Source organism: Geotrypetes seraphini, chromosome 1 (assembly GCF_902459505.1).
Source record: "Geotrypetes seraphini chromosome 1, aGeoSer1.1, whole genome shotgun sequence".
In the NCBI taxonomy this organism is placed as follows: Eukaryota; Metazoa; Chordata; class Amphibia; order Gymnophiona; family Dermophiidae; genus Geotrypetes; species Geotrypetes seraphini.
In genome coordinates this window covers 263,786,199-263,813,654 of record NC_047084.1, presented here as the reverse complement: position 1 = coordinate 263,813,654, position 27,456 = coordinate 263,786,199, and the positions used below count along the sequence as shown (strand labels likewise).

Here is a 27,456-nt window from a genome sequence, read left to right as displayed (position 1 = left end):
CGTACCACGAAAGTAAGAGGGAGGTAGATAGATAGATAGGCCGCGCGAGAGGAGCTGAAGGGTGGTAGAAAGGAACAGATGGTGAAGGAGGGAGGGAAGGGTGGTGGTGGAAAGGAATAGAACAGACATTGAAGGAGGGTGGAGAGGTAAATGTGGAAGACAGAGTGGGAAGAAGACGCTGGAAGGGAAGAAGACAGATGCCAAACTATGGGGGAGCAGAGGGAAGAAGATGGGTGCCAGACCAATTTGGAAGGGGGGGGGTGAAGGGAGAGGCACAGTAACAGAGCAAATGGAAGACGCAGAGAGAAGACACACAGTAGATGGAAGGAATTGAATGAGAAGATGAGGAAAGCAGAAACCAGACAACAAAGGTAGAAAAAAAAAATTCTATTTAGTTTCTTTTTTTTTTGGCTTTAGGATAAAGTAGTATATTAGTTGATAAAAATTTATAAACAAAGCCCTGCCAGCTGAACATCTTTTTCTCTAGTTCAGCAGCCAGAACTTTGATTTATTATAAGGAAGGAATAAGCTAAATATTGCAGTACTGAGGCTTATTTGGACGCTGCGAGGATGGTGATGGGGCGTTGAATGGGATTGCAGTGACGGTGACGGAGCGGTGAATGGGATGGCAGTGACAGTGATGGGGTGGTGAAGGGTATGGCGGTGACGGGGATGTGAAGGGGACGGTGGGGCAGTGACGGGGACAGATTTTTTCCCTCTGTCATTCTCTAGTGTTAACTTTAAGAAACTACTAAAGACACAACTGTTTGTTGATGCCTATATGTAAAATGTAGGACTAATACCCATGATGCTCAGGGCATGTGACTACCATATATGCACAGATAGTGAATTTTGTTGATGATTATGGACTTTATAGATATGGAGATAATGAATGCTATCTATGTTGGTTGATTTTATGGAATTTTATGAAAGTTTTTGATATTAGAAACCGCCTAGATTTTAGGCGGTATACAAATATGTTAAATAAATAAGGGCATTAAATAAATCCAAATAAAGTTAAATAAAAAAACGCAAAATATCTTCAATTATCAGACGTTCAAGAAAATTACAGTAATGTTTTCAAACAACTATAGTAACACAAAGATTCAAACACCTAGCCACCCTAAAATCTCATTAGCACTAGTGAATCCAACTATATAGAGTATGTAGAAGAAAAGACACATTAGTTTTAATTACGGTATACATCTTTACAATGTAAAAAAATCAGCAAGGTTGAGGCTGGAGTGCTGTTCTGCAGAAGTATCGAGTTTGATTCTCAGCCCCGGCTTCTGCTTCTGGAGCCCACTAAACTAAACTAAACTAAACTAAACCTTAGGTTTGTATACCGCACCATCTCCACAAGTGTAGAGCTCGGCACGGTTTACAGGGTTAGGTTGAAAAGGAGCTACAATGAAGGGTCATAGGAAAGGAGCTAGGAAGATAAAGAGGGACAGGGTACCAAAGAGCAGGAGGTGTTAGATTTTTGAAAAGAGCCAAGTTTTCAGGTGTTTGCGGAAGGATTGGAGGGAGCTTGAAATTCTGAGCGGGGATGTGAGGTTATTCCAGAGTTCCAAAGGAGCGCACCTAAGGAGCAGATCCTGCTCCTTTATGCGCTCCTTCATGCAGCTACTTCACTTATTAAACCAAGTTTCCTCCCCTAACATAACTCAGCTTCTTTTACTTATCTTTCTACTTATAGTGTTATTCCCTATATTCATCTTCTTAACTTCTCTTACCTTCCTTAATCATCCAATCCCCCAACCTTAAAACAATGTCTTCAATCTCTACCATTTGGGGCCGCCGACCTCCCAAGAAAAATCCTCTTCTTTTCACTACTGAACCTCAGGCTAGATTCTATACTACCATCCCAATCCTTCCTTCTTCCACTTTTTACTCCGCTTCAATTCACTCTCCCTTAAAACTCAATATTGGCTTACTAAACGTACGATCAATAAAAAATAAACATCATCTTATACACGATACTATTACTCAACATAAACTTCAAATTTTATGTCTTACAGAAATTTGGCTATCCCAAGGGGAAGAAGCCTATTTAACCCAAGCCTGCCCTCCTAACTTTCAAGCTATCATCCACCCACGTCTAGGTAAAAGAGGAGGAGGTATAGCTGTTATTTTTCATACTTCTATCCCTTGTCAATCTAACACTTCAAATTCACCCCCCACTGCCTCTGTCGAAACCCTTCAATTTTTCATCAGATTCTCTCCATCCTTTAACCTTAAGTTTCTTCTTATCTACCTTCCACCACCCATAACGAAAACTTCACTTTCTACTTTAATCTCCATTATATCTGAATTCAATATCACTTATCCAGATTCTATTATCCTCGGTGACTTCAATATTCATTTCAATTCCCCTAACCATCACAACACCTCCGAACTTTTAACGCTGATTTCTGACCTTTCATTAACCCCTCTCATCTCCTCGCCTACTCACGAAGCCGGCAACACCCTAGACATGATCTTTTGCCCTATTTCTGCCACCCATCTTTTCAAAAACTTTCAATTTCATCCTTTACCTTGGTCTGATCATTTCCTAATCAGTTGGCACATTGAATCCCCCTCTAAACAATATAACCTTCAAAAACAAAACATAAACGATACACACTCTACTCGCAATACTAACAAAATTACTCTCACAGATATTCAGAATCTTTTCAACTTAAACCTTACAGATTTTTCTTCCCTTTCTTTAGATGAACAAACTTTTCTCTGGAATACCTCCACAACATCCCTTTTAAACTCTCTGGCACCCCAACAGGAAAAAAAGAAATTCACTTCAAACCTGACCCCCAAAAACAAACAACCACCATGGTATAATGAAAATCTCACCCTTCTTCGTAAACAACTTCGCTCTACAGAACATAAATGGCGAAAAACTCCCTCTTATAACCTTCTCACCCTGTACAAAGAAAAAGCCTCTCATTACAAAAATACTATTCAACAAGCAAAAAAAGATTATTACACTAAACTTATATCAACCATTCGTAACTCTTCCACTCTCTTTAACCTCGCTCAATCTCTCTCAAAATATTAAAAAAAAAAACTACCCGTAATCACCACTCCTCCAGCTAATGAACTAATTCTTTTCTTCGATAAAAAAATTAAAGACATTAGAACTCATCTCGGACCCACCCCTTCTGTTCCTTATCTTTATATACAAAATGATTCCTCTCCTCTCTCATTCAGCTCTTGCTCAACCTTTAAAATGCCATCGTTAGCAAATCTACCTCCCATCCTGCAATCTTTAAATACCTCCAACACTCCTTTGGAGAGCATTCCTCCTTCCTTCCTTAAAAGAAAGAGCTGTTAGGATGGGAGGACATAAGAGAAGTGGAAAGACAGTGGTCTAAGCTGAAAGGAGCGATAAAAATGGCTACGGACCTTTATGTGAAGAAAATCAATAAAAACAAAAGAAAAAGGAAGCCGATATGGTTCTCCAACCTAGTAGCTGAGAAAATAAAGGTGAAAGAGTTGGCGTTCATGAAATATAAAAAAACCCAAGAAGAGGAGAGCAGAAAGGACTACAGGGTGAAACTGAAAGAAGCCAAGAGAGAGATACGTTTGGTGAAGGCACAGGCGGAAGAACAAATGGCTAAAAATGTAAAAAAGGGAGATAAAAATTTTTTCAGATATATTAGTGAAAGGAGGAAGATAAAAAATGGAATTGCTAGGCTAAAAGATGCTGGGAACAAATATGTGGAGAGTGATGAGGAGAAAGCAAATGTGCTAAACAAATACTTCTGTTCTGTGTTCACAGAAGAAAATCCTGGAGAAGGACCGAGATTGTCCGGCAAAGTTACACGAGAAAATGGAGTAGATTCTGCGCCGTTCATGGAGGAGGGTGTTTATGAGCAACTTGAAAAACTGAAGGTGGACAAAGCGATGGGACCAGACGGGATCCATCCCAGGATACTAAGGGAACTCAGAGAGGTTCTGGCGAGTCCTATTAAAGACTTGTTCAACAAATCTCTGGAGACGGGAGTGATTCCTGGGGATTGGAGGAGAGCGGATGTGGTCCCTATTCATAAAAGTGGTCACAGGGATGAAACAGGAAACTACAGGCCGGTGAGCCTCACTTCAGTTGTTGGAAAAATAATGGAAGTGTTGCTGAAAGAAAGGATAGTGTATTTCCTTGAATCTAATGGGTTACAGGATCCGAGGCAACATGGCTTTACAAAAGGTAAATCGTGCCAAACGAACCTGATTGAATTTTTTGATTGGGTGACCAGAGAGCTGGATCGAGGACATATGCTAGATGTAATTTATTTGGATTTCAGCAAAGCCTTTGATACAGTTCCTCATAGGAGGCTGTTGAACAAACTTGAAGGGCTGAAGTTAGGACCCAAAGTGGTGAACTGGGTCAGAAACTGGCTGTCGGACAGACACCAGAGGGTGGTGGTTAATGGAAGTCGCTCGAAGGAAGGAAAGGTGACTAGTGGAGTCCCTCAGGGTTCGGTGCTGGGGCCCAATCCTGTTCAATATGTATGTAAGTGACATTGCTGAAGGGTTAGAAGGAAAAGTGTGCCTTTTTGCAGATGATACCAAGATTTGTAACAGAGTAGACACCGAAGAGGGAGTGGAAAATATGAAAAAGGATCTGCAAAAGTTAGAGGAATGGTCTAATGCCTGGCAACTAAAATTCAATGCAAAGAAATGCAGAGTAATGCATTTGGGGATTAATAATAGGAAGGAACCGTATATGCTGGGAGGAGAGAAGCTGATATGCACGGACGGGGAGAGGGACCTTGGGGTGATAGTGTCCGAAGATCTAAAGGCGAAAAAACAGTGTGACAAGGCAGTGGCTGCTGCCAGAAGGATTCTGGGCTGTATAAAGAGAGGCGTAGTCAGTAGAAGAAAGAAGGTGTTGATGCCCCTGTACAGGTCATTGGTGAGGCCCCCACTTGGAGTATTGTGTTCAGTTTTGGAGACCGTATCTGGCGAAAGACGTAAGAAGACTTGAGGCGGTCCAGAGGAGGGCGACGAAAAATGATAGGAGGCTTGTACCAGAAGACATATGAGGAGAGACTGGAAGCCCTGAATATGTATACCCTAGAGGAAAGGAGAGACAGGGGAGGATATGAGTTCAGACGTTCAAATACTTAAAGGGTATTAACGTAGAACAAAATCTTTTCCAGAGAAAGGAAAATGGTAAAACCAGAGGACATAAATTTGAGGTTGAGGGGTGGTAGATTCAGGGGCAATGTTAGGAAATTCTACTTTACGGAGAGGGTGGGTGGATGCCTGGAATGCGCTCCCGAGAGAAGGTGGTGGAGAGTAAAACTGTGACTGAGTTCAAGAAGCGTGGGATGAACACAGAAGATTTAGAATCAGAAAATAATATTAAAGATTGAACTAGGCCAGTTACTGGGCAGACTTGTACGGTTCTGTGTCTGTGTATGGCCGTTTGGAGGAGGATGGGCAGGGGAGGGCTTTCAATGGCTGGGAGGGTGTAGATGGGCTGGAGTAAGTCTTAACAGAGATTTCGGCAGTTGGAACCCAAGCACAGTACCGGTAAAGCTTTGGATTCTCGCCCAGAAATAGCTAAGAAGAAAAAAAAAAAAAAAAAAATTTTAAATTGAATCAGGTTGGGCAGACTGGATGGACCATTCGGGTCTTTATCTGCCGTCATCTACTATGTTACTATGTTAAAAAATTTTTCACCCACTTTGGCCCTTTTATCTGGGAAATGATATCTAAATCTCTATCTGACTGCACCGTTCCTTCGGCTTGGAAAACTGCCCTTGTCTTTCCAAAAATAAAACAATACAAATTCTGATCCCTCGCTTCCAGCAAGTTATCGTCCAATTGCTAATCTTCCACTATTATCGAAACTAACTGAAAAAATCGTCCACACTCAACTATCTGAATTTATCGAAAAAACTTCACGTCTTACATCCCCTGTCAAACTGGTTTTCGCTCATCACATTCAACGGAATTATCACTGCTAGGCCTCATCTCAACTATACACATATTATCAAGAACACCAAAAATCCGTCCTTCTTATTTCCCTCGACCTCTCAGCAGCCTTTGGATACCATCGACCATTCTCTCCTTCTAAATAGACTCAAAGAATATGGTATCACAGGATCTGCACTTTCTTGGTTCACCTCCTACTTCAAAGATCGCAGCTTTAAAGTCCATGCAATGAATGAAACCTCGATTTCTTTACCTCAAATCTATGGTGTTCCACAAGGTTCTATTCTATCCCCTTTACTATTTAATATTTTTCTTTCTCCTCTTCTAACTCTAGCTCAATCTATCGGATTTACGATCTTCGCCTATGCAGATGACATTCAACTCCTTCATCCAATCAACTCCTCCAATAACTCTGACATAAAAGATATAAACAATAAACTGGACTCCATAAACGACTGGCTCTACTCTAACAAACTTTCCCTCAATATTGACAAATCCCTTGGCCTCTTATTCTCAACCAAGAACACTGAATCTTTACAGGAAAAAATTACTATTAAATCAGTTCCAATTCAAATGGAAACAAAAATAAAACTCTTAGGGGTCATTATTGATAAAGATTTATCATTTCATGATCACATCAGTTCTATAATAAAAACATGTTTCTATAAACTCCGCATCATTCGTTCATTAACTTCAATCCTGCAGATCGAATCTATCAAAATTCTGGTTCACTCTCTGATCATTTCTCACCTTGACTATTGTAATTCACTTCTTAACGGTCTTCCCCAAAAAGAAATCCGACGTCTCCAACTGATTCAAAATACTGCTATAAAACTCATTTATAAACTGGGTAAATATGATCACGTTACTCCAATTCTGAAAGATGCTCACTGGCTTCCTGGGGCACACCGAATCACATACAAAATTATCCTTTTGACCTTTAAAATAAAATCCTCCCATCTACCTTCATTTCTACATAAACTCCTTATTCCCCAATGTTCATCTCGTACTTTAAGATCTACAAATCAAAATCTCCTTTTGATCCCCTCTATAAAACACTTTTACTACACACGGAAAATAAATTTTTCTGTCTCTGCTCCAACATTGTGGAACTCTTTACCACAACCTCTTCGCGACGAGCAACAACTGGATAAATTTAAGATAGGCCTAAAGACTTTTCTATTTCGCGACGCATTCACTTCAGTTTAGTCTCTACTTTTCCTGATATTTTCAATCATTTACCTTCAAAAATTATATTTAAAAAGACTTTTCCCCACCCAAATGTTTATTCCCATTCCCTCTTTCTCCCTTTTCTCTCTACAATGTAACTTTACCCTCCCATAAACCTCTCTCCTCACTATCAAGTTTGTCTTGTTTATGTTTTAATATACACTATATGTACTTTTAAATATTTATTATATTAATTTTTTTTTCTTTCTTACCTATATTTTTTTTTATTGTAATGTAAACCGGCCAGATATTTATTTGATGGTCGGTATATTAAAACCTAATAAACTTGAAACTTGAAACTTCTGTGGTTCTAAAGGGGAGGGATGTTCCTAGTTTTCCTACGCGGGATATACCTTTTGCAGAGGGGAATGATAGTTTCAGTTTTTGGGAGGATCTAGTGGAATTAGGGTTAGAGGAGTTCCAGAAGAGTGGGATAACAGGAGGGAGGACGCCATGTAGGATCTTGAAAGCTAAACAGGCACATTTAAAGAGGACTCTAGAGTGGACCGGGAGCCAGTGAAGTTTGGACAGGAGTGGGGAGACGTGGTCGAACTTGCTTTTAGCGAAAATAAGCTTGGTCGCAGCGTTCTGGATTAGCTGAAGTCTATGGAGTTTTGTTTTTTTAGTTAGGCTTAAATAGATGGAGTTGCAATAATCCAGTCTAGAGAGGATGGTGGATTGAACAAGGACGACAAAGTGAGAATGATAAAAGTACGATCTCACTTTCCTCAGCATATGAAGACTAAAGAAGCATTTTTTAACCAAGAAGTTGAGGTGGTCATTGAAGGAGAGAGAGGAGTCTATGATGATGCCAAGGACTTTGCTTGAAAACTCAAGCTGAAGAGTGGAGCTGGAAGATAATGGGATGGAGGTGGGTAAATGACCTAACATTGGGCCAAGCCAAAGTAGTTTTGTTTTGGACTCGTTCAATTTCATTGGTACAGAATGTGCCCAGGATTGAAGGTTCATTATACATGCGGATATGTTCTCAGCAAGGTTAGTGAGGTTCGAGTCGGTCTCAAGGAGGATGAGGATATCATCAGCATAGGTGTAGAGAGTTTCCAGGGGGGATAGATGAAGGAGTTTCAAAGAGGACATGTAAATATTGAAAAGGATAGAAGAGAGGGGTGAGCCTTGCGGGACTCCACATATCGGCTTCCAGGGAGGGGATGAAGTACCGTTTATGTTAACGGTGTAGGAGCGTAAGCGTAGGAATTTCGAGAACCAGTCTAGGACTGTGGAACTTATGCCTATTTCAGAGAATTGGAAGATTAGGATATCATGATGGACGACGTCGAAAGCTGTGGAGAGGTCGAATTGTAGAAGTACAGCGAATTTGTTGCGAGAATGAAGTTGTTGTACCTTAGAGATTAGTGAGGCTAATAGGGATTCGGTGCTGAAGTTGGGTCTGAAGCCGAATTGGTGGGGTAGGAGAATAGAGAATCTTTCTAGGTAGGATGAGAGTTGAGTGGATATGATGGATTCTAACATCTTGGTTAGGAGAGGGATATTTGCTATTGGACAGTAATTGGAGGGAATAGAGGGGTCAAGGTCGGTCTTTTTCAGTAGAGGGGTTAGTGCAATAGGTCCCATTTCGGAGGAGAAAAGGCCCGATGTTAGAGTATCGTTTATAAGTTTGGTGAGGGAAGCGATGGCCTGTGTAGAGATATTCTCGAATAGGTAGGAGGGGAAAGGATCCAAGGTACATTTGCAAGTTTTTAGTTTGAGGCAGAGTTTGGAGACTTGCAATTCGGAAACAAGCTCAAAAACGGTCCAGGATCTGTCAGCTGGAATGGGATTGGAGACAGGAAGGGAAGGGTTGAGGTCAGTAGAGATTAGGGAGTTGTAGGAGACTGTAGGCGGGAAGGAGCATCTTAGGGTGGTAACCTTTTCATTGAAGAATTTTGCAAGGGCATCTGCTGATAGAGACAAGGGGAGCAAGGATGGATCCTTTTTTGTAGTTAAGGAGCGCCAAATGTTAAACAACGCAGTGATCTGGTTGTTGGATCTGGAGATTTTATCTCCGAAGAAATTCTTCCTGGCTTTTTTTAGTAATGAATTGTAAAGTTTAATATTGACCCTCCAGGTCTGTCTATCTGAGGGGGATTTAGATTTTTTCCATTTGCGCTCCAAAGTGCGACATTTCTGTTTCAGCTCTCTATGAAGCGGTAGATACCAAGGGGCCTTTCGGGGGTAGGAGATGTTTTTTGTGGATTTTGGAGCGAGGGAGTGATAGATGGATTCGGAGAGGGAGATCCAATTGCACCAGCAGGCTTAGGCTTAGGATTGGAGGAGAGTTGGTTGAGAAATTTGGACCAGAAAAGATTACTCAAAATTTTCTTGTGGAAGGTTATTGAATGGGAGGAATGGGATGGGGATTCAAGGTGTGACATGAAAATGGGGAGGCAAGTAGCCCCTAAGAAAGTGGTAGACCAAGGGACTTGTTCCCAACGGGTGTCATCGGTTGAAGTTTTGAAGGCAGTAAGGTCGAGAAAAGTGGTGAAGTCTAGTGTATGTCCTTTTTCGTGGGTTGGAGAAGAGGGTAGGTGAGGGAACCTAGAGAAGGTAAGGAGTTGTTAAATTTGATCGTATCCTTGCTGTTGGTGTCATCAAGGTGGAGATTAATATCACCAACAATCAGTAGTCTTTGAAAATTAAGAAAGGCGTTTGTTATAGCCTCAAAGACGAGATTGGAGGAGTTGTTCCAAGGGGTGGGTGGGCGGTATAGTAATAAGATGCCCAATGGGTGGTGCGGGAGTTCATCATTGACAGATACAAGCATATATTCTAGAGAGGCGTGAGTGCCCTTCTCGAGGAGCTGGACGTCAAAGAAAGATTTGTAGAGCAGTGCCAGTCCTCCTCCTTTTCGATTGGATCTGGAGGAGAAGAGGCCTTGATAACCATGGGGGAGGAGTTCGTTTTGTGTAAAAAGATCATCTTTGGCGATCCATGATTCCGTGATGCACAGGAATCTAGGGTCGAACTCATCTAGAAGGTCCTTCAAGATTTGGGTCTTATTGCATGCTGATCTGGCATTGCAATAAAGAGTCGGGACCGGGGTGAGAGAGTCAGAGACAGCATTGGGAAGATTGGCTGGGGGCAGGGGCTTTAGTGAGTTTAGGGTGACTTTTCGGAGATTTTTCTTGAAAGGGGGAATTCTGGTGTGTATCAGCATGGGGATTCTGAGGCCAGGGCAAATATTATTGGTGTTTGGTGGGTCAAGTAGGTTGGGGGAGGGGGGTATCAGACAGAGGGAAGAGTAGAGAGGTGAGCAGAATAGGAGGAGAAGGAACCAGAAGAAAGGAATCATGGCGGGGTTAGGGCCGGATGATTGGTGTGTGAAAGTCTGCAGCAGGGGGGGGATTAGTGTTAGCTAAGGAAGGGGCAGGGGACTTAATTAGGCTGGCTGAGTGCATAATCAAGAATAGGGAAGAACAGCGAAACCTTTGGCAGTAATATAATTTGGCACTGAACAAAAGCACAGACAGTAATAAACTTAGGCAACTAAAACAAGAGCATGGACAATAATAAAAAATATGGAGCTAAAATAAGAGTATAGACAGTAATAAAATTTGGGCCCCCAGTGGATCTCGATAAGCCAAGGAGGGGGAGAGCGGTGAGTTAGTCAGAAAGGAGCCCCGCTGGTTTAAGCGTCAGACTGCAGCTCTTAACTGTTGGCTCTCCTCTGCTGGAATGGGGGAGGGGTTTAGATGATGCTAGGTGCCCTGCTGGAAAGGGCTCCCGATCTGGCCACTAGTGAAACTGGCAGTTGGTGCCGAGCACCGTCAGCGCTGCTCCTCTTGTAATTCTCTCCCTTGCTGGAACAGGGAAGGGGTGTAGATGATGCTAGGTGTCCTGCTGGAACAGGCTCCCGATCTGGCCACTAGTGAAATTGGCAGTTGGTGCCGAGCACCGTCAGCGCTACTCCTCTTGTAATTCTCTCCCCTGCTGGAACAGGGAAGGGGTGTAGATGATGCTAGGTGTCCTGCTGGAACAGGCTCCCGATCTGGCCACTAGTGATAGAAACATAGAAACATAGAAATAGACGGCAGATAAGGGCCACAGCCCATCTAGTCTGCCCACCCTAATGGCCCTCCCCTACCTTTGCCCTGTGATAGATTCCCATGTGCCGATCCCATTTTGGCCTTAAAATCAGGCACGCTGCTGGCCTCCATCACCTGTAGTGGAAGACTATTCCAGCGATCAACCACTCATTCAGTGAAAAAGAATTTCCTGGTGTCACCTCGTAGTTTCCTGCCCCTGATTTTTCCACGGATGTCCTCTTGTTGTCGTGGGACCCTTGAAAAAAGAAGATATCCTCCTCCGCCTCGATGCGGCCCGTAAGATACTTGAACGTCTCGATCATGTCATCCCCTCTCTCTGCGCTCCTCGAGCGAGTATAGCTGTAATTTGTCAAGTCGTTCTTCGTACGGAAGATCCTTGAGTCCCGAGACCATCCGGGTGGTCATTCTCTGCACCGACTCCAGTCTCAGCACATCCTTGCGATAATGCGGCCTCCAGAATTGCACACAGTATTCCAGGTGGGGCCTCACCATGGATCTATACAATGGCATAATGACTTCCGCCTTACGACTGACGAAACCCCTTCGTATGCAGCCCATGATTTGTCTTGCCTTGGACGAAGCCTGTTCCACTTGATTGGCAGACTTCATGTCTTCACTGACGATTACTCCAAGTCTCGTTCTGCTACCGTTTTTGCTAGGATCTCGCCATTAAGGGTATAAGACTTGCATGGATTTTGGCTGCCCAGGTGCATAACTTTGCATTTTTTGGCATTGAAGTTGAGTTGCCATGTCCTAGACCAGTGATGGCTAACCTTTTTGAGCCCGAGTGCCCAAACTGCCGCACAAAACCAAAGAATTTCCTCAAAGTGCCAGCACGTCAATTAAACCTTAATAACAAGATTTTAGTATCTAAAAATTCTTTATAAAGTTGCCTGAACTATGTAACATCATTTTTAAAGGTTGGAATCTTTGTATTGTCAGAGAATCAATTTGATTCACAATCCTTTGGTTTTCATTTCAATTTATTGGCAATTTATAATGTTTTAATGATTTCATTCAATTTAATGAATTTAGGAAGAATTTGATTCAGTTACACAATATATTTTAAATGTATTATTCACATAACATGTCAAATGTATCCTGAGTAAAAAAAAAGATAAACTTCTTAAAACTGTTAACTGTGTCAAGACTCGGTGTGTATTCCCAAAGAGTCTATACATGTTTTTTTTGTAAAATTTGCAATCAAATTAGAAAATAGTTAAATCATTACATTTCTAATAATATGATGTAAAGAAAACAAAAGAGCTTTCAATTAAACCAACCGTTTTTATTGGAAATTCCAGATTGGAATACAACAGGGCCATGTAAAGTCCCTTTTTTAAATAACATCTTTAAATAATATTTAAATAACTTAGAAAGTGTCTTAACTGCAAACTGAAAACACTGCTTCATGTACACATATGCATTGGGTATGCTCTGAAAAAAATTAATGTGATTTTTGTTGTTGCATGCATGCTGATAACTTGTCAATCCTTGGCTCATAGTGCGTTAATTTCAGAGCAACACATGCAGCACTCATGTCATCTGTTAATCTGTTTCTAGCATCAGATTTTATATGATTCAAAGCCGAAAACAGCTGCTCACAAGCATAGGATGACCCAAACAAAGTAAAAAGAGCAATCCCAGGTGCTTTCATGGACTTAAAATTGTCTGGCAGAAAATTCCACGCTTTTAGGATTTCATTTTCAGAACTGCTAGCAGTGATTTCATTTGTCACCCTTTCACACTCAATACGTTCAAGAGCCGCATGCAGGTCATTGAATTTACTTTTCCAGATAGAGCTTTCTTGAAATTCCAGTAGCTCCATTTCCAAATTTTGAATATCCAACCACTGTAAGCAGGAAAGATCAAGATCTTCAAATGTGGACTTTTCTGGGGAAGTTATAAATGAAAGGGTTGTCTCCATCTTACGGAACTGAGAAAATCTTTTACTAAAATTCTCCTTTGCTTCGGCTACAATGGTGGAATATGCTTTGTGGATTTCCTGGTGTTTTTTATGACTGTCCACAAATGTTGTAGAATTATCCAAATGTATTTTTAGGTTGGGAAAATATTTTAGCTGTCCACTCTCAAGGTCTTTTTCAAAAACATGCAATTTTCTCTCAAAAGCTTTGATGTCACTAAACTTGCTTTATGCTGTTTTTCCCATGCCTTGTAATTTTTTGTTTAGTATATTAAAGTGGTTAGTAAAATCTGTAAAGAACATGAGGTTGTGTGGTTTTGCAGCATTTACAGACTTGGAGCAATGGTATGATTGTTTCACTTTTGACCATTTGCCATTTAAAGACTACTTGCTACCCAAAGACTTCTAAGACTCCTGATGCAGGCCGGATGGCCGAAACGTGATCATGTCGAGTCATTGAGTTGCTTTGGAAGTACGATTTTGTTTTGGATTAATAAAGACCATTGGATTTATCAGATGAGTTGAAAGACACTGTTTTTGTGCACCATCTTGATTGGACATTTCCACTTTGCCCTTGCTTCTACAGCAGGGGTGCCCACACTTTTTGGGCTTGCGAGCTACTTTTAAAATGACCAAGTCAAAATGATCTACCAACAATAAAATTTTTAAAAAAAACCCCACAAAGCACACTGTATGCAGAGAAAATGTTAATTATCATTTATATTCCGTGGCTTTTCAAAGAGGTCAAGTCAGACGATTCTATACAATGTCACTTCAGGAACAACTATACAAAAATAGACAAATATACCCCTCCCTTTTTACTAAATCGCAATAGCAGTTTTTAGAGCAGGGAGATGCACTGAATGCCCTGTGCTGCTCTCGATGCTCATAGGCTCCCTGCGCTAAAAACCGCTATTGCAGATATAAATTCTCTAAACAGACACATTTTGATCACTAAACTGAAAATAAAATCATTTTTCCTATCTTTTTGTCTGGTGATTTCATGAGTCTCTGTTTGCACTTCCTTCTTCTGACTATAAATCCAATATTTTTTCTTTCTGCCCCTCCCCTTTTCTTTCTGTCTCTTTCTTTCTCTCTCCCCCCGCCCCCCCCCCCCCAAGCCATCGCGCCAATTTCTCCACTTCCCCGATTCTTTCCCTACCCCCTAAGCCACCATGCCGATTTCTCCCTGCTTCCATGAGCCAGGCCAGGAATGTACAAGCGCCGGACTCACAAGACTTCACCTCTGATGTCAATTCTAACGACGGAGAGGAAGTTCCAAGCCAGCCAGGCAGCGATTGGCTGGCCCAGAACTTCCTCTCTGATGTCAGAATTGACGTCGGAAGTGAAGTCTTGTGAGTCCGGCGCTTCTACGCGCCTGGCCTGGCTCAGGGAGGCAGGAAGAAAAAGATTGCCAAGGCAACGCGATCGACTCACATTGCCTTTGCGATCTACTGGTCGATCGCACTTGACCATTTGGGCACCCCTGCTGTTATGGTATCCTGTCCTGACCTGAGGAAAGGGGTTTAGTCCCCAAAAAACTGCCTTATTTCTATTTCCTATTTATAAACTTTAATCAATAGATACAATACTACTTGATTCTACGTAAAGCAACAAAACAATTTTTTCTACCTTTTGTCGTTTTTGCTTTAATCATCTTGTCTTCACTCTTCTTTCTAGCCAGCATCTGTCCGCTCTGTCTTCCATACAGCATCAGCCCCTTCCATCCACTGTCTGCCCTCTCCCCGTTCCATATGGCATCTTCCCTCTTTTTATGCTCCTTCAATAAACTGTCTATCCTGTGCCCCTTCTCTTCTCCTTTGTACATGATTGATTTCAGCTCTGCCACCTCTCCATTTTTCTCTCTCTGTCACCATCCCGTTCCCTATGCTCTGGCATCTCTCTTTTCTCCTTTCTTTCCTTCGCACCCCATAGTCTGGTATCTTCCCTTCTCTGATTCTCTAGCATCTCACTCCTTTCCTTTTCTTCCATCTCTCCCTCCCCCTCCATGCTCTGTCTTCTCCTCCTTCCTTTCCCCCTGGTCTGGCATACTTTCCTCCATGCCCTGGCATCTCTTCCTCCCTCCCTTCCCTGGCATCTCATTTCATTCCCTCCCTCATCTTCTTTCTCCCTCCAGTTGGGTGCAGCAAGTCTCTCCCCCTCTGCTCCCTTTCCTCCTTCTGTCACCCATGACCTGGCGTCATGAACTTCTTCAGGCAGCAGCATTCACAATTTGCTGTTGTTGCCAGCTTCGGGCCTTCTTCTCTGTCGGGTCCTGCCTTCATGGAAACAGAAGTAGGCAGGACCCGGCGGAGAGGAAGGCCTGAAGCTGGCAACAGCAGTGAATTGTAAATGCTGATGCTAGCCAAAGAAGTTCATGACACCAGGTCGAACACCCGGGGCAGACTGCTACTCTCCCCCCGACCCTCCTAACTCTCCCTCCCTCCCATCACAAGACTCTAAACAGCACTGCTCTACTCTAAGCAGGCTGCTTCAGGACTTTCTCCTGCCGTGATTCCCTCTGGCACGTCACTGATGAGGGCAGGAGGGAGAGATAGGAGGGTCGGATCGGGTTGGGGTTTGCCCGGGATGATGATGAGGCTGCTGCTGCTGCCAGCGAATCCAGCAAGGGTGAGGCCCCAAAGCACAGCACTGGCAGGCCCCCCTGACTATTTCGGGCCCTAGGCCTGTGCCTACAGGGCCTATCCTTTAATCTGGCCCTGCTTTCCCCCCCCCCCCCATATGCCCTGACATCTCTCTCTTCCACTCCGTGGTATGGTATCTCCTTTCCCTCCGTCCCATGGTCTTTGCATCTCTTTCCTCCTTTTCCTGATCTTCCTTCTCCCTCCTTCCCTCTCTCTCCCCAATTGGGTATAGCAGTATTTCTCTTCCCCCTCCCCCCACTGAGTACAGCAGTATCATCAGCATTTCTCTTCCCTCTCCCCCCTAATTGGGTGCAGCAGCATTACTCCTCCCATTCCCCCCCCCCCCCCCGTCTCACACACCCGGCAGATTCGCTACAGACAAAGGCAAGTTGCAAGTTTCCCTTGGTCGCTGACCTATCTCCCAAAGGGCAGCGACAGAGGGAAGTTTACAACTTGCTGCTCTTGCTTACTTCGGGCCTTTCTCGTTGCCGGGTCCTGCCTTCACGGAAACAGAAAGTAGGCAGGACCCGGCAGCGAGAAAGGCCCGAAGTAAGCAAGAGCAAGTAAGCTTCTTGCTGGGGTTTTTTTTTGTTTAAAGTCCGGCGGGTTTTTCGGTGGCTCTTCAGGCTGCGCATTAAGCAGTGGCGGCGGCAGGATTCGGCAGATGACAGCCGGGCGGGCATCTAAATTTGCTGGGCGTTGCTGTGCTGCACACGGGGCGGGGCGCACTGCCCCCCTCCCTTGGTAGCCGCGAGGCTACTCCTCCTTACCTACCCTGCCTGCAGTACAGAGCCGAACGGAAGTCTTCCCGACGTCAGCGCTGACGTCGGGAAGACTTCCGTTCGGCTCTGTGCTGCAAGCAGAGCAGGAAGGGAGAAAATCCGCGCGACTTAGTACATCCAGCCCCGTTCCCGTGCAGCTCTCTATTGCGGACCTTCCCGCGTGCCAGCTGCAAGGCCTTCGCGTGCCACAGCTGGCACGCGTGCCATAGGTTCGCCATCGCTGTCCTAGACCATCGCTCCAGTAGGAGTAGGTCGTGCATCATGTTGTCGGGCATTGAATCTTCGTCTGTTGTGCATTTGCCCACTACATTACTTAGTTTGGCGTCATCGGCGAATAATGTTATTTTACCTCGAAGCCCTTCTGCCAAGTCTCTTATAAAGATGTTGAATAGGATTGGGCCCAAGACTGAGCCCTGTGGCACTCCACTGATCACCTCTGTCATTTTGGAGGGGGTGCCGTTCACCACCACCCTTTGAAGCCTACCTCCAAGCCAGTTCCCAACCCATTGCGTCAATGTGTTGCCTAATCCTATAGAACTCATCTTGCTCAGCAACCTGCGGTTGGTGCCGAGCATCGTCAGCACTGCTCCTCTTGTAGTTCTCTCCCCTGCTGGAACAGGGGAGGGGAGTAGATGATGCTAGGTGCCCTGCTGGAAAGGGCTCCCGAGCTGGCCACTAGTGAAACTGGCAGTTGGTGCCGAGCACCATCAGCGCTGCTCCTCTTGTAATTCTCTCCCCTGCTGAAATGGGGGAAGGGAGTAGATGATGCTAGGTGCCCTGCTGGAACAGGCCACTAGTGAAACCTTTAAGTCTAATAATTGATGTTCAGAGGAGGGAGATCAACTGCTAGGCAGCCATCCACTGAGACTTAAGAAAGTCAAGAAAGCAACATTCACAGCTCCCAGGAGGAAAGCGAGTCCTGCCCATTGCTCAACACTATTGTCCACTGGCCATATTTATGGGGGCCTCTGCACAAAGGAGGGAGCTGCTACCTGTGACTCCTAGCCAAGCACCATCATTGCAACAACTGAGTCAGGTGAATGGGATGGCTGCTACAAATTGAGTGATGAACTCCTCAGGTACTGGAAGGTGAAGGCCCACAGAACTGTTGCCTATTACAGACTGGTACCCAACAGAGTTGGAGGGGGAAACTTCTAGATGGTGTAAAGCTGTGTTTAACCACATAACTCAAAGCTACTACTTAACCTTAGGAGGACATGTCATCGCAAGCCCTATTATGTATTTAGCTACTACAAATAAGAGCTTGTCAAAGAACACAAAAATTAAAAATGTTTTATTGGTTATTTATTTTATTTGCAAAATGTATAATCTGTACATTCAAGTACCATCATGGCAGGGTTGAACAGGCTGTGCAGCCTTCAAATGCTTACAAGTCCTGATGAACTAATTCCAATTAGCCAAATCAGCTCTTTATAAAAGTACCTGTTTGAGAAATTCTTTATGCTGTTTATTCCTAACCGTCACAATGAAACGATGTGCATTGTCAAATACTTACCACAGTCAACATCATAACTCGCCTCCTTCCAAAGTAATCGGAAGCAGCACCAGTGAGCGGCGAGGAGAAAAACTGCAGGATGGAAAAGATGGAGCCTATCAGACCTGGAAAAGATGAATTGTTACACTCGAAGCCAAATTGGTCAAGACAATAGCCATACTGCTGTCATCTTTAAAGGACTGTCAAGATAAGGACAAGGTACCCTGAGTTCCACATTTTACAATAGCAGGAAATCTGAACTGCTGCATTTCAAGCCTGTTCACCTCAAGCAATTTACAAGGGATGGGAGTTCACTCAGGCTTCAATCCCACAAAGCTCAAACAGGGCCCAATGGCTTCATTTTTCTCAAGGTTATGACAAAACAACAAAATTCAAATAGCACCAAAAGGTTCCACAAAGGAAACGAAGCAGCAAAACTGCAAAAAGATTGTGGAACAGAAGACCAGATGTACCAGTTTGTAGTTTAATAAGCATCCAAATAGCTTAAAAACAATCCACAAAGGGTGTATACAGTCACAAGTGACCCACAAGCCTGCATACACCCTTTGTATGCAGGCTTACTTTTAAGTTATTTGGATGCTTATTGAACTACAAACTGGTACATAACGTAACATCGTACTTATAAACCGCATAACCGTAAGTTCAATGTGGTGAACAAAAGATTAAAAATAACATCCGATCTACTGTTCCACAATCTTTTTCTCATGGTTATGAAACATATTTAATCCATCCCGTTGAGATGTTTTCCTGTGCCTTTTCCCGAATGCCACAGGAGACTTTTAAAGCAAAATGATGCAGATGCTGAAAATCTAATGTCTTTACTAAGGAACTGGGCACTGCTTATTATCTGTCCCTCATGCAAGATTCCTTAACCCCTATTTGTCCTGTTTGACTGTTTGAATTACATTGTAAGCTTTGTCGCACATGGATTGTCTCATAAGAACATAAGAGTTGCCTCCGCTGGGTCAGACCAGAGGTCCATCGCGCCCAGCAGCCCGCACCGGCCCATGAGGTCCATTGACCTGTTAAGTGTCCCTGCCTTTCCTGTACCTATCTCTATGTCTATCTGTCCCTGCTTTTCCTATACCTGTCTCTATGTCTATCTGTATCCCTCAATCCCCTTATCCAGTAGGTATTTATCCAAACCTTCCTTGAACCCCTGAAGCGTGCCCTGCCCTACCACATGTGTTTAATGTACAGCACTGCATATGTCTTGTTGTTAGGTGCTATCGACTTGTGTTTGAGTCCTAGCACTTGGTCGCTCTTCAATGAAGGCTCTCGACAAAGTATTCAAAGACATACGCCTAGCAGCGCTGTAAAAATGATTAGTAGTAGTAACATTACTACGGGGCTCATTTTAAAAGCACTTAGGCACACAAAGTACCACAGTAACCTATGGAACTTTGTGTGTCTAAATGCTTTGAAAATATGCCTCTATGTCTCTTAGCTCAGTCAGAATCACTAGGAGTTTTTCCTATTTTATACCTATACAAAAAATGCCAACTATATCTGCCCCTTCACCCACAACAAAATGCAGGCAAAGGAATAGCCAAGTAAAAATATGCACAGAGGCAAAAAATCAAGTTATACATGTAGTTCTGTGAGAACTCTACTAGCGCTAGTTACCCCTCCTCCTCCCCTTTTACAAAACCGTAGTGTGGTTTTTAGTGCCAGCCACGGCAGTATCAGCTCTGACGTTCATAAGAGCTCTTACCACTACAGCCGGTGTTAAAAACCATGCTATGGTTTTGTAAAAAGGAGGGGGGAGGGGGGTTAATGAGTTGAAGTCTTTTTCAAGGTCAGATTTACTTGGACTTCTCTACTTTAAAATGCACAGCAGGCATAAGATAAAATTTTTAACGTTACATTTTATGTAATTTTTTTAATGTACTTCATTCATACCTCCAAACAATACACTGTTGTACTTCCTCTCCTGAGGCATCCCAACGGCTGTCGCAAACCAGTTCACCGTGTGTTGCAATGACTGATACAAGACATCCTGTAAAACAAAGTAGAACTAGACATGTCTAAAGCATGGCCTACTCAAGCATTCAAGAGTCTGATGGGTCATAACAAAATACATACTTCAGTAATAAATTATTTTTATGTGTAAAATCTTTTTATTGAAAAACAGCATTCAATAAACAAATAGAAATTTACAATGATCCATGAAATTTTTTGTTTTGCTATATATCAACTGCTATCGCATCCAAAAGCTCTTCCCCTCACTTCCCCAGCCCCCCCCCCCCCGCCCCCAGTAGTTACCATGACACCCAATAATTGCTAAGAATCCAATGGAACTCTGATAAACAAGAAATAAATTATTTTCAACTGGTCATGGAAAATGTTAGGGAGGAGGATTCTGTTATCTCAAAAGGGCCCTGAAAGAAAAATTATCTTTTGTGGACACTGAGACCAAAATAAAACACAGGCGAAGACGAATTGTGCTATTTTCAACCCTTTCTTATATGGCTGGAAGAAGTTATCTCTTCCCATTTCTCTTCAAACTCTAGGCCTGATGCAAAACATTAACATGGGCAAAAGCATGGGGGAGGCTGCAAGATACAGAGATAATGCTGCCCGAATCCGCAAGTAGGATACTACTTGCACATAGTATGTTAAAATGAAAGGTAATGACGTTATTAGCTATTTGGCCCTAATACAGAGATATACGCAGAACACCAAATAAAGCAAGAACAATGCTACACGTTGGATACCAGGTCTGAGGCAGTGTACAAGGGTTAGTTTATTCTTCAGCAGTAGAATTTGAGAGGATTTAATGTCAGTTTTTCATTTTGCACAGTGCCTGCAACTTTTAAGAGAGAATGTGAGATGCCAGGTCTACCCACAGGTTCACGCAGAAAAAAAATTGTATCCATGCATGAACTGGAATGGTGCTCTGCACATAAAGGTCTTGCGCATAAAAATTTTGCAGTACAGATATTTCTGTGAGGTTGATATTTATCTGTAAAATAACATTCCAACACATGTGTACAGTTTTGTTTTTCTCAGTCATGCACACAGAGTTAGTTGCCCTCACCTAAGAAACTTGTACACTAATCAGGGAAAGAATGCTTAACACATATGCACAAGCTCTGTGCACAAGAATTTGCATATGATTAGCTCTCCTGCTCTCTGCTGCCCTTCCCCACCGTGCAGCCCCACTTTAAAACCAGGGCGGCAGTGGAAGATTGGGGCAGAGTGCAGGGCGGCAATGGAGCAGGAGAGATGGCAGAGATGTGTGCAACTGGTCCCCAGCAGTCACTTCTTCTCTTGATCGGCCACCCCAATCGGTGTCCCAAATTTGTTTGATGAATCGCGTCCCTGCCTACTTTGCATGCGTTTCCCCTCATTTGCATGCACTGATTTGAAGCGGATCGCAGGAGAGGTTAGTAAATCGGGCTGGAGGGAAATCTGGTCACAAACCGATCGGTACACGATCGGTTTCCTTAGTGAATCTAGCCCTAGGTTTTTCTTCATGTTATTCACACCATCCTGGGTATCTACCGTACTCTATTGCAGATTTTGGGATTTCAAGCTTTGGTCCTTCCTCTCCCTGGGATGCTCTCATCTCCTACACTTCCAGGGCTGAATACCGGTTCTTGATTGTCCCTTGCTGCATAATTTCTGTGATGTACTTTGGCACTCTTCTACACTTTGTTCAACCATCAGCACACTGATCTAAAACACAACTTTCTGCAACAGCCCCTTAAACACCAAGCTGTGTTCCTGTATCCGTTTCTGACAATACTATTCTCTGATTCAAATAATATATAAGAGCAATGTGCTTGGTCTCCCACACCCCCCCTCCGAAGTACATCACTGCAAAACTTAGATTAAGTAAACAGAAGGACCCTGCCCCCAGAGGCTTACTAAAAGCTCTTATCATCACCCCATGCAGCTTTTTAGCTGTTTTACAGAGCTACCAATTTATTCAGGTCCAGAAGGGAGATTTGGGGCTAGCTCTGGATTTCTGACAGAACCATCATATTGCATTATGGGATTGTTAAATACAGATTTAAAAGGCTGGTGAGCATCTGGGACTGCAAATACCAGGCTAGTTTAGGATGTTCAGAACTGACCAAAAAGCTTCTCTCTTTAAATGTATTTTGTATTTAGCTCACAACTTTCCCAATGGAAATTTAAGGCGTTACATTCAAGTACAATGGGTATTCCCTAACCCCAGAGGGCATCTGAGGCAGTAGAGAGTTAAGTGACTTGCCCAAGTCAATAAAAAGCATACCATTCTCCAATAATTTAACATCTCTAGCTTTTATAAAGGGAAATTAAAGATTTAGAGATAATGCAGTCGACGCGATCACATTTCATGATTTTTAAATTCATGCCTTTATTGAACTGGTTGGATGCCGTGCCTTGCTAGTCTCTTCACAGATTTCTGGTAGTCTCCAGGCTTTGCCTAATACATTCAGGATAAAAACTATCTGGAAGGAAGTTACATTGTACTGGAGCTTCTTGCTTTCTCCTATCGCACGCGAAAGCTGATAAACTCACCCCACTCTCCCCGTAGTGCTGCACCAGGGCAGGCAGGAGGGGCAAGATGAGAGTGAAGCCCAGTAGGTCTATGAACAGTGCTACGAAAACGGCAGTAATCACCGTCCCAGAGCCCCTGTCACCCGCCTTTGGCCGAGCCCGATCCCCGCTTCCTGGCATCACTGAGCTCGAGGACATAAGACACAACCACCGGCGTGAGCCACGAGAGAATGAGCAGCGCGCGTCCCCGACGTCATAACAGTTGCGATTCGGCTTTAGGCCAGCTCCACCCCGCGCACTTCCGCATTCCAACACCCCAGGGAGATGGGACAGTGACGCCACGAGGGCCGGGTGATGCTCGCGTGAAAAATCGCGTAAGTGGTCGTTAGGGGGCGCTTAGCAACGTCAGCAGAATAGAAAGCAGCCTACTGTATGCATCTCAAGCTGCAGCGGTCTGTCATAGGCTTTGATTTAGCCCACTGCTATTAAGCTGTATCCAAATAACTAGGGAAAGGATGGGTATATGTAGCGAGTCAATTGAAAAGTTTGTATCAACCAAGAAAGAGCAAGATTAGCATTGCAATTCTAGATTTTCAAATCATACTTGACATCTAGTTTTGTCTTGTCAGCCTTTTAAAGTGAACTGCTCCACTTATATATATATATATTTTTAATTGGACATAATTATCACATAGTGATAAAAGTTCCTTCATTTTAAGGGAAAATCACCTACTGAAATTAAATCTGAGTTAGACGCAGTGCATGGTGAAGTGTTTCCTTCATTTTCAATGGTGAAAGTGGGCTGCTGAGTTTAGATGTGGCCGGACCAGTGGCATACCAAGGGGGGGGGGGGCAGTCCGCCCTGGGTGCACACCTTGGGGGGATGCACAGCCGGCTGTTCTCACTGCCTCTAACGCCAGCCCTGCAGCTCCGGACTTCCCCACACCTGCTCCCCCCCCCCTCACTATTATTTTAAATGTTATGGCACCGCGGCGCTGTATCCATCGAGGAGACTTCTAACCTTGGCCTGCCCTGGAACTCTTCCTGCAGCCTCCGCCCGCCTAGGCGGGAACATGAAGTCGATGTTGCAGGAAGAATTCCAGGGGCAGGCCGAGGTTAGAAGTCTCCTCGATGGATACAGCGCCGCAGCTGCCATAACATTTAAAATAATAGCGATCATGGGGGGGGGGGGAGGAGCAGGTGTGGGGGAAGTCCGGAGCTGCAGGGCTGGCGTTAGAGGGACTAAGAGCTGATGGTGCCGCAGGGTCCCCGCGGGGGGAAGGGAGGGAGGAAGAAAGGAAGAGGAGACCGAAGCATGCAATTTTGGGGGAGCAGGTGTGGGGAAGTCCAGAGCTGCAGGGGAGAGTGTTGCTGTAACCCAGCTGGAGGGAGAAGGAAGATGAGGGAGGGAATGAAAGGAGATGCCAGGGTTTTTGAGGGAAGGAGGAAGGTATGCCAGCGCTAAGGGAAAAGGGAAGGGGGATATGTCAGAGCATAGAAGGAGCGGGAATGATGGAAGAAAAGGAAAGGAGAGTGATGCCAGAGAATCAGGGAAGGGAAGATACCAGACTTGTGGGGTGCGAAGGAAAGAAAGGAGAAGAGAGAGATGCCAGAGCATAGGGATGGGTTTGGTGACAGAGAGAAAAAAATGGAGAGGTGGCAGAGCTGAAATCATTCAATGTACAAAGGAGAGAAGGTGGCACAGGATAGATAGTTATGAAAGGAGCATAGAAAGAAGGAAGATGTTGTATGGAAGAGAGAGAAGGCAGACATTGGATGGAAAGGGCAGAGAGGGCAGTGACTGGAAGGGGTGAGACAGAAGGTGAACAGTAGATGGAAGGGGTAGAGAGAGGGACAGACACTGAATGGAAGTGTGGGGGGAGAGGAGGGACAGACACTTGAATGGAAGTGTGAGGGAGAGGGGGAGCAGACGCTAGAAGGAAGTGGGGAGGAGAAAGAAAAAAGGACACATGCTGGATTGAGGGACGAGGATAGAGTTAGATACTGGAAGGGGTGAGGGTAAGAGGTGGCAAGCTTTAGATAGACAGAAAAAAAGGACATTGATGAGAGGGTAGTAAGAACGTAATCTAGACAGATGCAGAAAATAAATTGAAAAGGAAAATGAGGGAAAGGGATTGCAGAGGAGAGGTGTGGGAGAGGGAAGGAGAGGAGAGAGATGCCAGACCAATGGGGGTGAAAGGAGAGATGGAAGGGAGAGGCATACAGTTTCTGAAAGGGGCATAGAAGGAGAGAAGATGCCATATAGGGGGAAGAGAGACGGCAGACAGTGGATGGAAGGAAGAGAGTTACAAGAAGATGAGGAAAGCAGAAACCACAGAAGACAAAGGTAGAAAAAAATGTTCTATTTATTTATTGCTTTAGGAGACAAGTGTCACTGTTTCTGTGGTGTTGCATTGTATGCAGAGTCCAGTTCTTACTGGTTCAATTTAACCTTTATCTATGTATTTTTATTTTCTCCCCCCTTTTACAAAACTGTGGAGTGTTTTTTAGCGCCAGCTGTGGTGGTAGCAGCTCTAATGCTCAGAATTCTATGAGTGTCAGAGCTGTTACCACTGTGGCTAAAATCCACACTACAGTTTGTAAAAAAGGGGGAGGGGTTAGTTTGTGATTACATATTCCATACTAGGCGAAGGTGTTTTCTGTGTTTCTGTGTGTTCGAAATGACATGGTTTTTTGTTAGGCTTGACTGCAGGATTGATCTGTACTAGTCTGGCTTGTTTAGTTTTACATGGTGTATTGGATGTTGTACTGCTCACTGCAGTATGTAAGATGCTGCCTTTCCTAGGTACTCATGTGTGACGTATGGCTTGTTATTAAAATCGTGTGGCTTGTTATAAAAATCATGTTTTCTGTACAGATGGAGGGGGGTATCAAAAAATGATGGGCCCGGGTGTCACATATGCTAGGTACTATAGCTGGAAAAAACCCAGATGTCATTGAAAACTCATTGTATGGTATGATAAACACTTTCAAAATGAGTATGGTAAGAGTCCAATGGAATAAATCAGACAGTCAACAGCATAGACCAGATCACTACAACATGAAGGAAAAAGCCTCAGAACGGGCCCTCCCACCTCACCAAAACGGCTTAAAGAGGCAGTCGAGCAGTAACCTCACTGGCAAAAAACCTTCAATTTATGTTCGGTCTTATGCTGTGCTGTATAGTGCCAGTAAATATTAAAGATAGAAGAAGAAAATCCACTTATCCTGCTGATCGGTACACCAACGGTGGTCAGCGTTTCACATTTTCATGCTGCCTCAGGGTGTATCCCGACCGATCAGACTCTCAGCTAAATGCTGTTCTAGCTCAGACCTCTCCTTGCTCCATGGACCTGAGAGTCTGATCGGTCGGGATACACCCTGAGGCAGCATGAAAATGTGAAACGCTGGCCACCGTTGGTGTACCGATCAGCAGGATAAGTGGATTTTCTTCTTCTATCTTTAATATTTACTGGCACTATACAGCACAGCATAAGACACGAACATAAATTGAAGGTTTTTTGCCAGTGAGGTTACCGCTCGACTGCCTCTTTAAGCCGTTTTGGTGAGGTGGGAGGGCCCGTTCTGAGGCTTTTTCCTTCATGTTGTAGTGATCTGGTCTATGCTGTGACTGTCTGATTTATTCCATTGGACTTTACCATACTCGTTTTGAAAGTGTTTATCATAACATATGCTAGGTACATCACTGGGCCGGCCAAGCATTGTTGATGAAGAATGCTACGGATTCCAAAAGCAGCAACATCTGTAAAAATGGTTGATGAAGTTTACTGAATCATGAGGGAAGGTCATCGACTGACCTTAAATGAGATAACAGAGGCTGATGGCATTTCATCAGAATGTGTACACACCATCCTACATGAATATTTAGGCATGAAGAAGTTGAGTGTGTGATGGGTAATGTGTTTAAAATGCTGCCTTTTCCTAGGTGTGCCCTTATGTGACTTATGGATTATTGCTAAAAATATATATTTTATATAGAAAGAGGAGGGGGGTGTTAAAAATGATCGACCCCAGGTGTCAAATATACTAGGTACACCACTGCCTTCCAGTCTCCTTTCAAAATCAAAATCTTCTTTTCCAAAGGGCTCTGGCATGGCATCTAAGCTCACAAGCTGCCTGTCTGCTGCAATCCGCTTCCCTCTGAAGCAACTTCCTGTTTCCAGCTGGGCAGATCCCAGCACAGGGAAAAGCTTCAGCGAATGGCAGAGGGAAAGCTTCAGGGAATGGCTGCTATGCTAGGGCCCCTCTGAAAAAGAAGATTTTGAATTTGAAATGAGAATAAGAAGGTGAGGAAAGGGAGATGGACAGAAAGAGAAGAGATGCCTGGACCATTAAGCCCCCGGAGCTGTTTAAGTTAGCCCAGGGGTGGGGGTGGGGATGAGAGGGATGAAAGCAGAAAGGATGAAGGGAAGGAGAAATGTTAACACTGGGAGGGAGGAGAGATGACTCAAGGAAGAGAGGATGTCAGATTCCAGGGAAGGGTGATGGAAGAAGGGGGAGAGAGATACTAGACCAGGGAATGGAAGGAAAGGAGAGAGAGAGATGCCAGACCGTGGGAAAGGAGGTAGGGATGGAGAGAGATGTTGGACCATGGAAAAGGGGAGGTAAGGAGAGAGAGATGCCAGACCATGGGAGAGGAGAAAGATTCCAGGTTGTGGGAAGGAGAGGAGAAAAATGCCAGACCATAGGAGAGGGGAACATAACATAACATCGTGAACCTGAAGTTCAACGCGGTTAACAAAAAATTAATAAAATAACATAGAAGACGCCTAGAACTATTTGGCCAAATACTTTGAGAAAAGGTAGGTTTTCAACTGGGTTCTAAAGTGTTTGTAGGAACAAGCTC

General features: G+C 43.9%; 1 protein-coding gene across 2 annotated transcripts in view; it reads right to left on the bottom strand.

The window, feature by feature from the left end:
• MFSD10 (major facilitator superfamily domain containing 10) overlaps positions 1–22,867 on the bottom strand; it is a 134,904-nt gene extending 112,037 nt beyond the window's left edge. For both annotated transcript variants that reach the window (XM_033950473.1, XM_033950482.1), the window contains exons 1-3: positions 22,611–22,867; positions 20,001–20,097; positions 18,099–18,202 (exon numbers count right to left, since the gene is read on the bottom strand). In XM_033950473.1, coding sequence (XP_033806364.1) covers positions 18,099–18,202; positions 20,001–20,097; positions 22,611–22,787 — 378 coding nt within the window. In that variant the 5' untranslated portion in view covers positions 22,788–22,867. The remainder of the gene's footprint in view (positions 1–18,098; positions 18,203–20,000; positions 20,098–22,610) is intronic.
• Between the last annotated feature and the right edge of the window lie 4,589 nt (positions 22,868–27,456).